Source organism: Rhododendron vialii, chromosome 3a (assembly GCF_030253575.1).
Source record: "Rhododendron vialii isolate Sample 1 chromosome 3a, ASM3025357v1".
In the NCBI taxonomy this organism is placed as follows: Eukaryota; Viridiplantae; Streptophyta; class Magnoliopsida; order Ericales; family Ericaceae; genus Rhododendron; species Rhododendron vialii.
In genome coordinates, this window is record NC_080559.1 from 31,669,945 (window position 1) to 31,685,106 (window position 15,162).

General features: G+C 39.9%; 1 protein-coding gene and 2 pseudogenes across 1 annotated transcript; all 3 read right to left on the reverse strand.

Annotated features, from left to right (window-relative positions):
• Positions 1–1,168: 1,168 nt before the first annotated feature.
• LOC131319987 (SWI/SNF chromatin-remodeling complex subunit SNF5) lies at positions 1,169–4,593 on the reverse strand. Its single transcript, XM_058350496.1, has 2 exons — positions 3,966–4,593; positions 1,169–1,945 (listed from the first exon to the last, which is right to left on the reverse strand). The coding sequence occupies exons 1-2, from the start codon at positions 4,496–4,498 to the stop codon at positions 1,321–1,323; spliced, it is 1,158 nt and encodes a 385-aa protein (XP_058206479.1). The 5' UTR covers positions 4,499–4,593; the 3' UTR covers positions 1,169–1,320.
• Positions 4,594–5,481: 888 nt separating this feature from the next.
• LOC131319988 (cytochrome P450 89A2-like) lies at positions 5,482–8,324 on the reverse strand (annotated as a pseudogene).
• A 1,980-nt stretch (positions 8,325–10,304) lies between these two features.
• Positions 10,305–13,341, reverse strand: LOC131321344 (cytochrome P450 89A2-like; annotated as a pseudogene).
• Positions 13,342–15,162: the final 1,821 nt, after the last annotated feature.

Below are 15,162 nucleotides of genomic sequence, written 5' to 3' on the forward strand. Positions count from 1 at the left end.
CCTTGATAGTTGTCAAATGTTGATATGCTTTAGTTTGTGCTGTTAATTCGTATTCGCCTGTTCTATAGAAGTTGTGACTTTGTAAAGACTAGCCTTACTGAGTGAATATTAGCTTTGCCTCTACCAGGTGTACTTGATGTGAACCCGAAAACAGGAACCCATTTCGGTTTTGGTCCTGCCAAAAGAAAATCTGCCCGTAAAGCCATAGTTCAACACGAAATCCTTTCAGAATGTCCGATCTCTCAAAATAAGTGGTTTCGATTAAATGACAAGGCCCTGGGTTTGGGTCTGTTTTGCAGTCATAGCACCTGTCGGGCTGCCTCGGACCCATCTCAAAGAATGACATGGTCCGTCTCAGATAATGACTTCCCGGATATTTAATCTGTAAGTTGTGTATACCCAAACAATCGAAAATATACCAAAAACATTTACGTTGAAAGAGGCCAAATTTTTGTATTTGCTGCCAATTTCTGTTCCTTTCATGATATGTTTGAAGTAATTTCATGCAAAGTTTTCTGTCCATTTCGAAATAGTTTTTGGAGTTTCCATTCTCCAAGTCTGTGCGGAAGGCAAAAAATACAAGTAAACTTCGGATCTCTCTGTCACTAAAAATAGGCATAGGCGCTCCATGCAATCTAACAATTCCACTAATATAAATTTGTGCATACTTATCTGTAGAGTACGTAGTCTTGATAGGCAGGAAATGAGCTATTTTCATCAATCGATCTACAATAACCCAAATTGAATCATAAGTGGGGGATGGTGTAACACCTCAATTTTTGATTTCGCTTAAAATTAGATTATGTTTCGGGTTAGTTAACGTATCTTAATGACGTGTCCTATCATGTTATATGTGAAATGTTGTGATTGGATGAAACGATTTAGTGTATGGAGACATATGCATTTGCATACACTGTATTAATTCCCTTGTGGCCTGATAAAACAAAAAAATAGAATTTTGTGTAAATGTCCACATTGGATATACCTTCCAAGAGAGCGAGCGCCATGGAGAAGAAGAAAGGGGGTAATTAGGGATAGATTGATTATACGAATGGGTTGGTGGTTGATGTTGCGCCCTCGAGTTAGATAGGGCTCATTAGAGTGTTAGTCCGGTGTGGAGTGTGACAACTTGGTATCAGAGCAACCCATACTGTGCCACGCATATACATTTTGCCCTAAACGGATCAACTTAAATAAGCATAACAAACGCATCCATTTTAATTCAAATCCAAGTACATCCTTCATACCTAAAATAAACCACCTTCCTGCAGACTAACAAAGATCAACTCCCACCCACAAATACTCAGCAGCAAAGTTTATTTATCTGGTGTTCAAATCAAACTCTCCCACATCACGCCACTCGTGTTGCATGCTTGTTTCTCCATTCTCAGTCTCTTCATCATTCAAGAAATCTTCAGACGGTTCTCTCTCCTCTCTCTGAGCATTGCTTCCCCACTCATTTACATCCGGATTATCTCCCTCTTCATCTTCACCCAGCATCTCATCACCTATCCCAAGATCGCCACTTCCGTGGGACCCAAGAGCACTTGCTCGTATCGGTGCACGAGCCATATGTGACTCGGCAGCACGAGTTTGCTCCGCCTTAACCATGGCGGCCATCCGCAACTTGGCCTCGTGAGCCTCTCGACCAGCTTTTTCCATTTCTGCCCTCAGTTCAAACATGGCTTTTCTCTCTTCTTGTAGCAGAGCCTGCTCGATCATCAACCTCTCCTCTGACCTGAATTCCCCAACAGATCGTTTGCGCGATATGATATTGAAGGCTAGAGCTTGTTTCTCAAAGGTGGCAGTAAACTCTGCCACTTTGGCAGCAATGTTGTGGTCCCATTGCTGCGAGCGAGATAACATCTGACCTGTCGTGTCAGAATCGAGGATCCTGTCGTCCTCTTCAGCTTCATAATCAGCCACCACGTGATATGGTAGTAACCTGCAGAAGTTTAAGTGACCAAAAAACAAATTGGAAAGTCTGAAAATTAAGTTGAAGTCCCTACTAAAATTGCACAATATCCTACCTACAAGCAAGATATTTCACTTCCAACTTTGTCATTCATAAATTACTGGAGAGTGGTTCAAGCAGGAATCAAGTAATTTGCATTCAGTCACACTACCTGCAATACTATACAGAGACCATTTTAAGAAGAGCTCTGTGAAAGCTGAGAACTATGATGTTATGTGGAGCTGGGCTTGCTCATCAATGAAACTCTCTTGCTACTTGGGATATTCTACTTGGTATATCCCCAAGTGTCTTGGCTTGAAGCTTGATTGCTTGAAGCCTGGCGAGGACAAGCAGTGCTATCTTAGTGATCCAGCTGCCTGAACTAAAGCCAGTTTCAATAGACAAAATGTAGGCATAGAATCAATATAGCAGTGGATGATAGACATCTAAACCTACAAAGGGCAGACTCCTCATGCCCCTTTACTCGTTATTAAGGGATTCTTTCCCTTTCTTATTGATTCTTTTGTAGACTTTTGGAGGAAATTGAATGTTCTGCAGAAACATGTTTAGTGAAGTTCGTGATGTATATTCAGCATGGACATGGTTTGAACCCCCTGGTTTAGGCACATTTTCCAACATACTTCACGACGAAAAATGGAAGTAAATCAAAGCAACATGACATCTATCCGTCAAAAAAAGGGTCCTTGTTATAGAAATCTGGGAGAACACCTGAACCTATTGGCAAGCAACAGTTCACTTGTTTCAAATCTATTTCTTGCCACACAACTGAAGACAATCTAAATAACGATACAAAGAAAATCGTAACATGATGAAGTAGAATTAGAGGAATTCAAACCAAAGAATAGATAATTGTTCAGCATAATGGGACCCAAAATGCGATATTACACACAAGACAGAGACTTCCAATGTATCACTTTAAATGCACTCTTAGACTTCAAGGGTGAAGACACATCAATGATGTCAAGTTTGTGGAAGAGAAATTCATCCGCCGCTTTAATCCGCATAAATTCATACCAAACTCTAATGCTGTTTGAATTTAATTGAACAGCATTTATAAACAATACCCAGGTTTCTACACAGACTCATGCTACAGGTTTGAAGGTGATTTGAGCAAACCTACCAGCGCAACGGTCTAAACCACCAAACGGTACAAGACCTTGAACCCCGTTCCACCAGTCTTTTATTCACATGACTTTTAAACAAACTATGGTTTGGGGACCAATCTTGTTAACATCTGTAGGCCATGGCATATATCGAGTAGCAGTAGGCTCTGAACTGAAGAAGGTGAGGGCCCATCAAAGTAGCAAGATAGATGGAATGATAAAGCAGAATTGACACCTAATCGGCAGAAAGAAGGAGAGTAAAGAATAATGTTTGATTCACTGGAACAGTTTCCATTCTTCACTCCCAATGGAAAGGTCATTCACCCAAATTGCAAAATGATGATTCCATTTGTAGTGACATAATGTCATTTTGATAGGGAACCAGACATACAAATTTACATTCCAAGGGAATGACCAGTCACCAGTCCATTCCATTCCAATCAACCAAACACTCCCTAATAGCTCTATAACAATAATATCCATCAGACGTTGTGAATGTAACAAGCTGATGCATCAAACTGATATAGGGAATCACTCTTTCATTTTAGCTCTACGAAAATATGATCTAAAAATTTCACAAGCGCACACATGCTTACAGCCCCTTTGGATTGAGGAATTTGAAATGAAAAGAAAATAAAGGATTAGAGTTTCTTGCAAAATCACTCATTTGGATTGGGTAAAAAGTAATAATTTTGATTGGTTCCTCCCCATTCTCACCAAAATGGCAAGCTTTGGTGAGAAAGGGCTCCCCTTTCTTCTCACACCCTTTCTCACAATCAAAGCGGTTGTTACTTCTACACATGCTCACATGTACAAAACTTCACAAAATATCGGAAGAAGCGTTAAACAAAATGAGAAATTAGATGACGTGAAGAGAGGGGGGAAACCTTTCGCAGGCGTCTTCAAGGGAAGAGAAAGGGCGTTTGAAATCTGGATGACAGACCTGGTACGCATCCTTGTACGCCATCTGGGGCCCGTACCCATTCGCCGCTGCTGCCGCGGCTCGATTCGCTGATGTGGGCTGTGGCCGAATTTCCTTCCCTAGCTGCTGCTGCTGCTGCGACTGCTGCTGATGTGGATTCGAGTTAGGGTTTTGATTCTGCTGAATAGAATTAGGGCTAGGGTTAGGGTTCAGATTGGGGGATTGTTGTTGTTGGGGGTTGAGCGAGCGGTGCTGAAGGCCGGGAGGCCTGAGGTGGGCGTCGATGTTGGAAGGGAAGCGAGTGATTGCCGATTGCTGCTGTTGAAGATGCTGCTGCTGCTGCTGCTGTTTCTGCTGTTGTTGTTGGAATTGTTGAAAGAGGAGCTGCTGCTGGTGCTGTTGTTGACGCTGCTGCTGCTGCTGCTGCTGTTGTTGTTGACGCTGCTGTTGCTGTTGTTGCAGCATGAGTTGCTGTTGTGCGGCTTTGGCTTCTTCCATCTCTCTCCCCCCTTGAAATGTCTCTCCCTCTCTCTCTCTCTCTCCTCTACATGTATGCGAATTGCGAAATGTTACTGTGAACGTGAGACAACAAATGTGTGTCGTGAAAAATTTGTAAATTTTTATTTATAGTTGAGAAGTTATGAGATGTTTTCATTAGGGAATAAATTATTGAGAAATGTCAAATTGTTTCTACTAATGAATAAATTGTTGATAGGTTTTTAAGTAGAACTACTATAATAAAAACAGTTTTTGTTAGTAAAAATGAGATGGTAAAATGCTGAAACTTTTTTGTAAGTGAAATCGAGATACTCCGTAGTAAAATACGTTAAGTTTTTGGTGTTTTTTGTTAGTGAAAACGGGGCCAAAGTTGTCTTCTTGTGGAGCTCGTAAAGTCACGGCTTCGCGGGGAGCTTATTAGGCCTGGCCTAGTGTGTTAAACGAGTCGAATCGAGTTTCGTATGTTCAGATTTGTGTGTTACACTGCCTATTTCAAAAAAATTGTCCGATTCACAAAATTGAAAACTTAATAATAATGTAATTTTATTAAAAATTCCGGACTTCTTTTTTTCTATAGATTGAAAGAACTCATCGTACATTGATATTCGACAATTTAACAGAAAAAACTTGAACTTTTATTTACAAGAATTATTATATCTAAGTTCTCGTTTTGCATACCAAACAATCCTTAGAACTGAAGTAGTTATTCTTTAGTCACAAAACTCTCGTATAAAATTCATAATCCCTCTACCGTGTTTTTCCTTGGACACGAGGATTAAATTACACGACTCCTTACCAAATTGCACAGAGCAACAAGAGCACCTTCCAGGAAGGTAGTAAAATAAAAACCAAACTACTACATTTGAAGAATAAGCAAAATACTAGTAGTATTTTGTTTGTTAGAAAATCAATTATGCACATATGCCCAAACATTTCAACATAATCATAACTATTCTGATCATATACAACATACATCAGCTCCTAAACACCCCCACAAACCCCAGCTTGTAATATGAGATAAAGAACTCGTAAAAATTCCACAAATTTGTTGATGTTTGGTCGTCTACATGTTTTGAGGAAGCTCTCTAGGAGATATGCTGGCCCGCAATGGATACTTCATTACAGTATTAAACTCCTTCTTCTCCGATAAATCAACGATATCTCCTTCCACACTCGTCCATTCAAAATACCAAACCAAATTCACAACGAAAAACTCCAAGTGAAGCAAAGCCAACCCCAGTGCCGGACAAATCCTCCTCCCTACCCCGAATGACATCATTTTGATCTCTCTACTTCCTGTTATATCAAACATAGCAGCCGCCTCACCACCATTGCCGCCGCCGCCGATTGTTTTAGTAAAGAATCTCTCAGGCTTGAACTTCATGGGTTCGTCCCACGCCTTTGGGTCCCACCCAATGTCCGCCACCATGACATTGACCATAGTATATCCTTGGGCACTAGGGTTATCTCCAATTCCACGTCCTCGGTCACCGAGTGAGGCATTAAGAAGTGCGTTGGCGGGTGGCACCTAAGACCTTCCAAAACCACAGATTTTAAGTAGGACATTGATTGTAAATCCTTCTCCTTAATTACTATCATGTATGCTTTCTCATTATTCTCTGTAAGTTGGGGCCGGGGCGGTCGCCCCACAACCCCATTAATCTCTTCATATAGCTTGGTTTGAACATGAGGGTACTTGACCAAATTGGCCATAATCCATTCCAGAGCGGTGGCGGTCGTATCTGTGCCTGTATTGAGAAACTCGCTGCAGAGGCTCACTATCCCATTCTCGTTCAATTTTCTCTTCTCATCCGGAAGCTCCAGGTCCAACAAACTGTCCACGTATGCCACGACACTCTCTTCTTTTTCTTCCCTTCTGCCTTGTCGTCGTCGTCTTTTAATAGCTTCCACCCGGGATCTTATGAAGGGGATCAATAAATCCTTTTGCTTCTGGCGCAGTTGTATGAGCTCCTTATTGTGATTGCGAAACACAATCTTATCTGAAAAATTGCCAGCCACAACCATAATTATCTGGCTGGCCATTCAACTATGTTAAAATCTTATTTCTACGTCGTTTCGATGGTCCAAAAATACCAAAACATCGATACAAAAAAAAAAAAAAAGAGAGTTCAGAAAAAGGTTTTGAGGTTGAGGTGAGTTTTGAGGACCTGAGGGTGCTGTAGTGCACCCCTCACTACACTACACGGTATAGTACGGCGAGTGCACTGCAGCCACTTCCATTCCGAGTTTTGAACATGCCAAACACTTTACTTAAGCATAGGCCAGAAGTTGAGAAAAATAAGCCGACTCAATCTCCGTAGCACTTGGCGCTGAACCCTCTCAACTTCCTTGATTTGCTTTTCATCCAACCTCTCTCCAAAACATATGAACACCAAGAGGCTAAACATAGCGTAGTGAAAATGATCCACCGCCCTAACCCCCTCCTCCGCCGCGGACCAGGACTACCCAATGAGGCGGTCGATTAGGATTCCGAGGATTCACTGGCGGGCGGCGGAGTAAGTTTTGACGCGGGAGGGGTGGAGGATCTCCGATGTGAGGTTGCGGCGGAGGAGGCGCCACCTGTCAGAACATTTTAACTAAAATAAAATGATCATTTCAATATGATCTACGTATTATGAGACTTGGAAAAAAAATTGTTGTGCTAAAACGTAAGTATATTTGAAACGAGAATAAATTTTACACGGACCCTCCGTGTATACGGGAGGGTCCGCCGAACCAATTACATGAAGACAGCTCAGCTTTTGCAGCTTTGAGTAAAGACAAACGGCAATTTTTTTTTCATTTAGGATCCTATTGAACAGAAACTTGATTATAAGAGTCATAAAGACAAAATTTAACTATGACACTTTAGAATAATATGATCAGAATAACAAGATCTTTGCACCGGTTCAAACGGATTGAAAATTGAAACACTTAACTTTTTAACCATATTTTTAAATAAATAAATAATCTAAAAAATTATGCACTCTAATTTTTAATCCGTTTGAATTGGTGTGAAAATTTGATCATATTATTCTAAAGAAACATAATTAATTTTATCTTTAGGGCTCTTATAATAAGATTTTCGTACCAATTCAAACGGATTAAAAATTAGAGTGTATAATTTTTTAGATTATTTATTTATTTAAAAATATGGTTAAAAAGTTAAATGTTTCAATTTTCAATCCGTTTGAACCGGTGCAAAAATTTTGTTATTCTGATCATATTATTTTAAAGTGTCATAGTTAAATTTTGTCTTTATGACTCAAATTTCTGTTCCATATGATTCTAAATAAAAAAAAAATTGCCGTTTGTCTTTACTAAAAGCTGCAAAAGCTGAGCTGTCTTCATGTAATTGGTTCGGCGGACCCTCCCGTATACACGGAGGGTCCGTGTAAAATTTATTCTCATTTGAAACATAGTTCTACCGCCACCTGGGGCCGTAGGAGGCGGAGCTGATTTTTTGCTGGTTGTTCGTCTCGGTCTCGCTGGCAGCGAAGGACCTGGGTCGGTCGGAGAAGAAGTCGCCGTTTAGGACGAGTGCTTTGTGGGCGAGGGAGTGTGACCCGATGATGATGACCGGGCGAGACCCGATCCGGAGGGTGATGATGGGGCCGTATTTGGGGCGGAGGGAACGAAGGACGGATTCGAATTCGGAGTACGATTTTAAGAGCCATAGTAAGTCGCCGATTACTGGAACGTTGGTGGGTCCCGGTGGGAGGTTCTTCTTGCGGTGGGAAGTGGGAGGAGAGAAGACAAGGTTGAAGATGAGTTTTACGAGAGCTGAGATGCACAGGGAGATGAGTACAATGAACGAAGTCTCCATTTGTATGTATGCATGTGTGTGTTTACCTCTGGTAAAGTATAAGTGACTGGTATTTATAAGACATGAAATCATGACACGACACGACACGACACGAACAAGACATGACACGACATGATGTTCCCGAATTGTATCTTAACGATAAAATAATCGGATGATGCTTTAGTAGTAGGTGCTAGCCTTGTAGAAAAAAAGGCAAAATAAAGGAGTGTATAGGCCAAAGAGACAGAGGGATCCACAAACCAGGTTACTATACTAATGTTGTTTTTGTTTTCTCCTTCGAACAAAGTGGTTTTGGTTTGGAACTTAAGTGTTTACTTCATCTTAAGGTCGGTTCGGTTTTTCTTGTCAACAACTTTTGGGGTCACCTCATCCCCACGCGTAAGCGAATGAAACGCCGTGGGAGAGACTGTAGGGATTAGTTCGAGGTGCGCCCTAGCTGACCCGGAATATCTTGCATTACAAAAAAGAAGAAGTTGAAGAATGAGTTTATTACACTGATAATGAGTATAACCAGAGATCAAAAAACAAATACTAGGAGTACTACTTTAATATTTCGCTCAATGATCACAGAGTCATCCTGTACATTTTATTATTATCATTAACAACGAGTTTGGACAATTTTATTACGAATTTTTTCGCGCTGGCGTTTTTGATTGTTTCCTCTTGATTCTTACGAGATTGGGGTATAAACTTCAAATCATATTTCTTATCTACATGAGAAGAATCCGGAAATTATAAAATCTTAGACCCAAAGTATAAAATAAAAAAAATCATATAAAACAACGAAAAAGACCAAAAAAGATAATAAACCGTAACAGTATATCTACATGAGTTCTTAGTGTACGTATAAATTATACGCGAATATACAAATTAGGGGTGATACCGGTCCGGTTTCGACCGGTTTGGGTGTATTTTTCGGTCGAAACCGGTTATCCGGTTTGAGATTTTTAGAAACCGGAACCGGTTGAGATAAACCGGTCCGGTTTCGACCGGTTTATCCGGTTTTCATTCATGAGCCATATTTTTGGCCCAACACATCAAAAAATTCACAATTCAACCCATAAAATATCAACTAAAAATCTATAATTCAACCCTTTTTTTTGGACCCAACAAAAATGATCAATTTTGAGCTCAATACATAAAAAAAAAACCCGTAAAAACATAATTAAGACCATAAAAATAGTTTTTATATAATAAATATATTTATTAGACCAATATACACCACAAAATATCAACCAAAAACCCATAATTCAACCCCTCCCCTATGTTTATATATATATATATATATATCAGTCAGGTTCCGGTGAGGGATCCCTTATTTTTTTTAAATGCGGGGCTTTCCTTCCCGATTGAATTTCGATGATCCGAGCCGCTCAAAGTGATCAGAACGTGATTTTAAGGGTCCCCGCGAGAAATCAGCAAAAAAAATGACCGGGAAGGGCTTCATCCGAGTAGTTTTCATTGAACGGTTCAAAAAAAACTGCTCGGATGAAGCCCTTCCCGGTCATTTTTTTTGCTGATTTCTTGCGGGGACTCTTAAAATCACGTTCTGCACACATTGAACGGTTCGGATTTTCAAAATTTGATCGGGAAATGAAAGTCCCGCATTTTAACAAAGTGAGGGATCCCTCACTTGATAATTTGTGATATATATATATATATATGTATATTTATACATATATATAACCGGTCCGGTTTCAACCGGTTTTTAAAACACATAAACCGGATCGAAATTATTTTTTCGGTTTATTTTATAAACCGGAACCGGATCGAAATTATTCAACCGGTTTAAAAAATTCGATCCGATCCAGTTTTTCCGATTTTGATCGATTTTCCGGTTTCGAGTAACAGCCCTAATACAAATACACCATCAAGAATTAGTAAAAATAAACACAAGCCCACTTGCCGTACCCTACAAAAAAAATAATAAGGAAAATGAGCATTGTGATTAAATTCGTTCCATCTTAGAATTAGAGTTGACTAGTTTTGACGAAGCCCTCCAGGGGATACGTGGGCTCGCAATGGATGCTTCATAACAGTAATAAACTCGTGTTTGATCCCCAATAGATCAACCGTATCCCCTTTTACAGCACTCCATTCAAAATACCAAACCAAATTTGCCACGAAAAACTCCAAGTGAAGCAACCCCAAGCGAGCTGCTGGACAAATCCTCCTCCCTGTCCCAAAAGGCATCATTTTGATCTCCCTTCTTCCTGTTATATCAAACAAATCTTCTGTCGCACTATCGCCACTATTAGTAGTACTATTAATAAAGAATCTCTCAGGCTTGAACTCCATAGGTTCGTCCCACACATTTGGGTCGCATCCAATGTCCGCCACCAAGAAATTGACCATAGCACCCTTGGGCCTCCAATTCGACGTCCTTGGTCACCGCGTGGTTCAACAATACGTGTGAAGGTGGGTGGCGCCTAAGGCCTTCTAAGACCACAGATTTTAAGTAGTACATCCTTCCTAAATCCTCCTCCTTTATCATTACCATGACTTCTTTCTCGTTCTTCCCTTCGAGTTGGGGCGATGGGCCCACAATGCCATGGATTTCTTCATATAACTTGGTTTGAACACGAGGGTACTTGACCAAATTGGCCATGATCCATTGCAAAGCAGTGGTGGTCGTATCGGTGCCTGCGCCGAGGAACTCGCTGCAAAGGCTCACCATCTCCTTCTCGTTGAGCTTTCTCTCGCCTTCCGGCAGCTTCAGATTCACCAATGTGTCCGCGTATGCCACCACATACTCTCTTCCAAGTTCGATTTCCTCCCTTCGTTGTTTAACGACTTCCATTCGTGATCTGATAAGAGGGATCAATACATCTTCTTTACTCTGTTGCAGTTGCATGAGCTCCTGCCAACGATCGCGAAACAATATTTTACCTAAAAAAAATGCATCCACAACCAATAAGATCCTAGTTAAAAACTTAAACACTGTGCGTAAGTAAAATGTATACAGAAGTATGTGAAAATGTTATGACGGAAAATCTTATTTACGGAGTCTTTATAAATAAGATTTAATGAGCTAAATTTCGTGCGTCTAAATGTGTTTTGGACGGTTTATATTAAAAATAAATTATTACCGTTAAAAGATATTTATTACCGGTAATAGTTTAATCTCAATCATTAATTGTCAAAACGAACGGATGTGATTGTGCGACTCTGTGAATATCCTATCCACGTAGCCGCCCTAAGTCAATCTCTTATACGAAATGTAAATACTTCGGCATCATGTGGTTTGTTACTGTTGTCCAGTCTATTATTAGCCTGATGGCTTCTCTATCCTCACTTCCAAAAGCAAAACAGAAGAATCCGTTCCAAATAGTATGAGAATAATACTTTCTCTCTCCTCTGTTTTCTTCAATAGAATAAATTTTTTACACTGTCGGTGTAAATATTTATTTCTTTTAAATTAATTGCATTACGATCCGTGTCAAAACAGTGGTCCTAATTAATAAAAATATGACGACGTGGCGCAATATAATTAATTTGAAAAAAATAAATGTTTACACCGACGATGTAAAGAATTTATTCTCTTTCTTCAACTAACAAGCCTTTGAGTTCCAATTTCAAGACTTGAAACCCCCACCTGATCGGACGCGGAGGGCTGTTGTGCCCATTTATGGGGCCACTCCAGTCTCGCTCTGATAATCGAAATCGTTCACTTTGTAGAGCTCATCAAGTAGAACTATTATGCAAAAAATTAGCTTAATTGGATATCATTAAATGCCTGATCAGAGCTTATATAACTCTCGGTCCATGGGTTACCGTGGATTTGATCCAGTGTTTCGGATCCATTCTTTTTAAAATAAAAAGGTTTCGATCAGGCACTTAATGATATCCAATTAAGCTGATTTTTTGCATAATTGTTCTACTCGACAAGCTCTACAAAGTGAACGATTCCGATCATCAGAACGAGACCGGAGTGAGCCCATAAATGGGAACAGCAGCCCCCCGCTTCCCCACCTGATCTCTCCTTTGATATGACAATCTGAGATAGTGGAAACAATTCCGTGTCCTGCCATGCCAGTCGCCGAGATCCACCTTGCCGTTAAGCCCAAATTAAAACCGGATCCACCCAAGAGAGAACCCGACGGAAAAAAGACAAAGCAGGTGAACGAGAAGCCGGACCGGAGATGGAGCAAGAAAGGTAAGGGAAGATAGACTCAAAGACAGAAAGGGAGAGGGGGAGGGAAAAAAGAAAGGGGGAGAGGGGGACGGAAGGGGGCAGGCGACGGCGCCTGCAACAACTATTCAGCAGTTACGTGATAAGATCCGTTTCTTTTAGAGAAGAAGCGAAACACTTACCAAGCATGGGAAAAAAGTTGAGCACGTCGAACCGTCTTACGCTCACTAGCAATTGGCGCTGAACCCTCTCAACTTCCCTGATTTGCTCCTCATCTAAGTTGTCCCCGAAACACATATATACCAAAAGGCAAAACACAGCGTGCTGAAAATGATCCACCACCCTAACCCCCTCCGAGGCCGAGTGGGGCTCCGAAACAAGGCGGTTAAAGAGGATTGCCAGGGCCCACTGGCGGGCGGGGGAGTAGGATCTGGCGCGGGAGGGGTGGAGGATCTCAGCTGTCAGGTTCCGGCGGAGGAGGCGCCACGTGGGGCCGTATCCGGTCCAGCTGATGTTGTGCCGGTGGTTGCTGATGATTTTTCCAGCGGCGAGGGCCTCGGGTCGGTCCGCGAAGATGGCGCCGTTCTGGACGAGGGCTCGGTAGGCCAAGGTGGGGTTCCCGATGAAGATGGCCGGACGAGACCCGACCCAGAGAGTGAAGATGGGGCCGTATTTGGTCCGGAGGGAACGAAGGGTTGATGGGAATTCGGAGAATGGTGTGCGGAGCCATAGTAAGTTGCCGATAATTGGAACGGTGGGGGGTCCCGGCGGGAGTTTCTTTTGGTGGCCAGAAGTGGAGAGAGGGAGGATTATGTTGAACATGGTTTTGATCATAGCTGAGATGCACAGGGAGATGAGGACTATGATGATCAACCAGGTTTCCATCTCTCTCTCTCTCTCTCTGCTTAATTCTCTGTGGCACGTAGGTATGCTTCTCTCAACTTCGTTTCTTTGCATTTGCTTAGGATGTTTCGGTGGTTCATAGATAGATCATGCATGTCATTGTTTTACGAAAGAGGATAGTGACTTCTAAACAAAATATTACTACTAGCTGAGCTCACAAGATAACACTTGATTTTAACTAACTAAACGTACTTTGACTTTTTTGTTTAGCAAAGGAAAACTCAAGTATTGAAAATAGTGTCTAGTTTGGCATTTTTTTTTCTTTATTCAATTTTTTGGTCATTCGTTAGTTTTTCGTCGATTTTTTTTTTAAAATTATTGCTTCGTCATAACGACAGGAATCTAAAAAGTAAAGAATTGCTATCGAAATTATATATTTTTTAAATAAAAAAGAAAAAATTAACTTATATATTAATTTTTTTGAATCGAACTCCATCTGTTTCAATTGGTTTGCTTAGCTTTTGATTTTTACATATCCTAAAATATTTATTCAATTTGAAGTTGGCTTATATATTAATTTAAGTTTCCAATCATTTTCTTTTCTGTACTAAAAGAATATAGGACGGCTATAGGTCACCAAATCAACAACATCGGCGGACCAGAGCGTTGAGGTAATGAAAAGGACTAGCTGAACGAATGAGATTCGGGGTTGGCTTATTGATTGGCCTAAAATGCCTAAACTGAAGTCATGTCAATCAACCGAAGAAGAACTGGGGATTCCGAATGGAGGAAAGGTGGGGGATTGAGCTCTCTCCTTCAATCTGAAAAAGAAAAGAGAGACCTATTCTTGAAAAGTCAAAATTGTAGTAGTCATTGGTCCTCCAAATAATTTAAAATCGCACATATAGATAAACAAATTGGGAAATTAGAGTGTATATTGTAACTAAAGGAGGGCAATTAGTTTGGTTATTATAAGTGGAGAAGACTATATCATTGTTAAAGTTAGACTTTAGTGAAAACAGTTTGACTATAAAATATTACATGAAGTAGTTTACACTAAGGCTCCGTTCCGAAACTAAAAATAAGTATTTATTTTTTAAGAAGGCAATTTCAAGTTCAAAAATAATGTGTTTAGGCAAATAATTTTTCTAACAATATGAATTTTGTTTGATAGATCTTATCAAGATCTTTTATACGGTGCAAAAAAAATAAAAAAATTATTTTTTATTTACATTATATTTTAGTTTGAAAATATGAAATAAGTACTTATTTTTTAAGAACGTGTTCTGCAACGGGGCCTAATTTTTAGCTTAGCGAAAATATCCCTTAATAGTGTTAGCATATATATATATATATATATATATATATATATATATATATATATATATATATATATATATATATATATATATATATATATATATATATATATATATATATATATATAGCGGTTCCGGAGACCCTTAAAAAAATCTTCCAAATTTTAATCTTATAGTTTCTGATCAAATTTTGATGATCCGAGCCGCTCAATGTGTTCAGAACGTGATTTTAAAGGTGTCCTCAAGAAACTAGCAAAAACTAACCGGAAAGGGCTTGATTTGAGCAATTTTTTATTAAACCGTTCAATAAAGTTCAATAAAAAACTATTCGGATGAAACCCTTTCCGGTCATTTTTTTGACTGATTTCTAATAAGCACTCTTAAAATCATGTTCTGATTACATTGAGCGGCTCGGATCATCAAAATTCGATCGGAAACTTGGGGAGTTTTTTTAAGGGTCTCCGGAACTGTCCCGATATATATATATATATATATATATATATATATATATATTAAATATTAAATACAGTTACTATGTCATTTC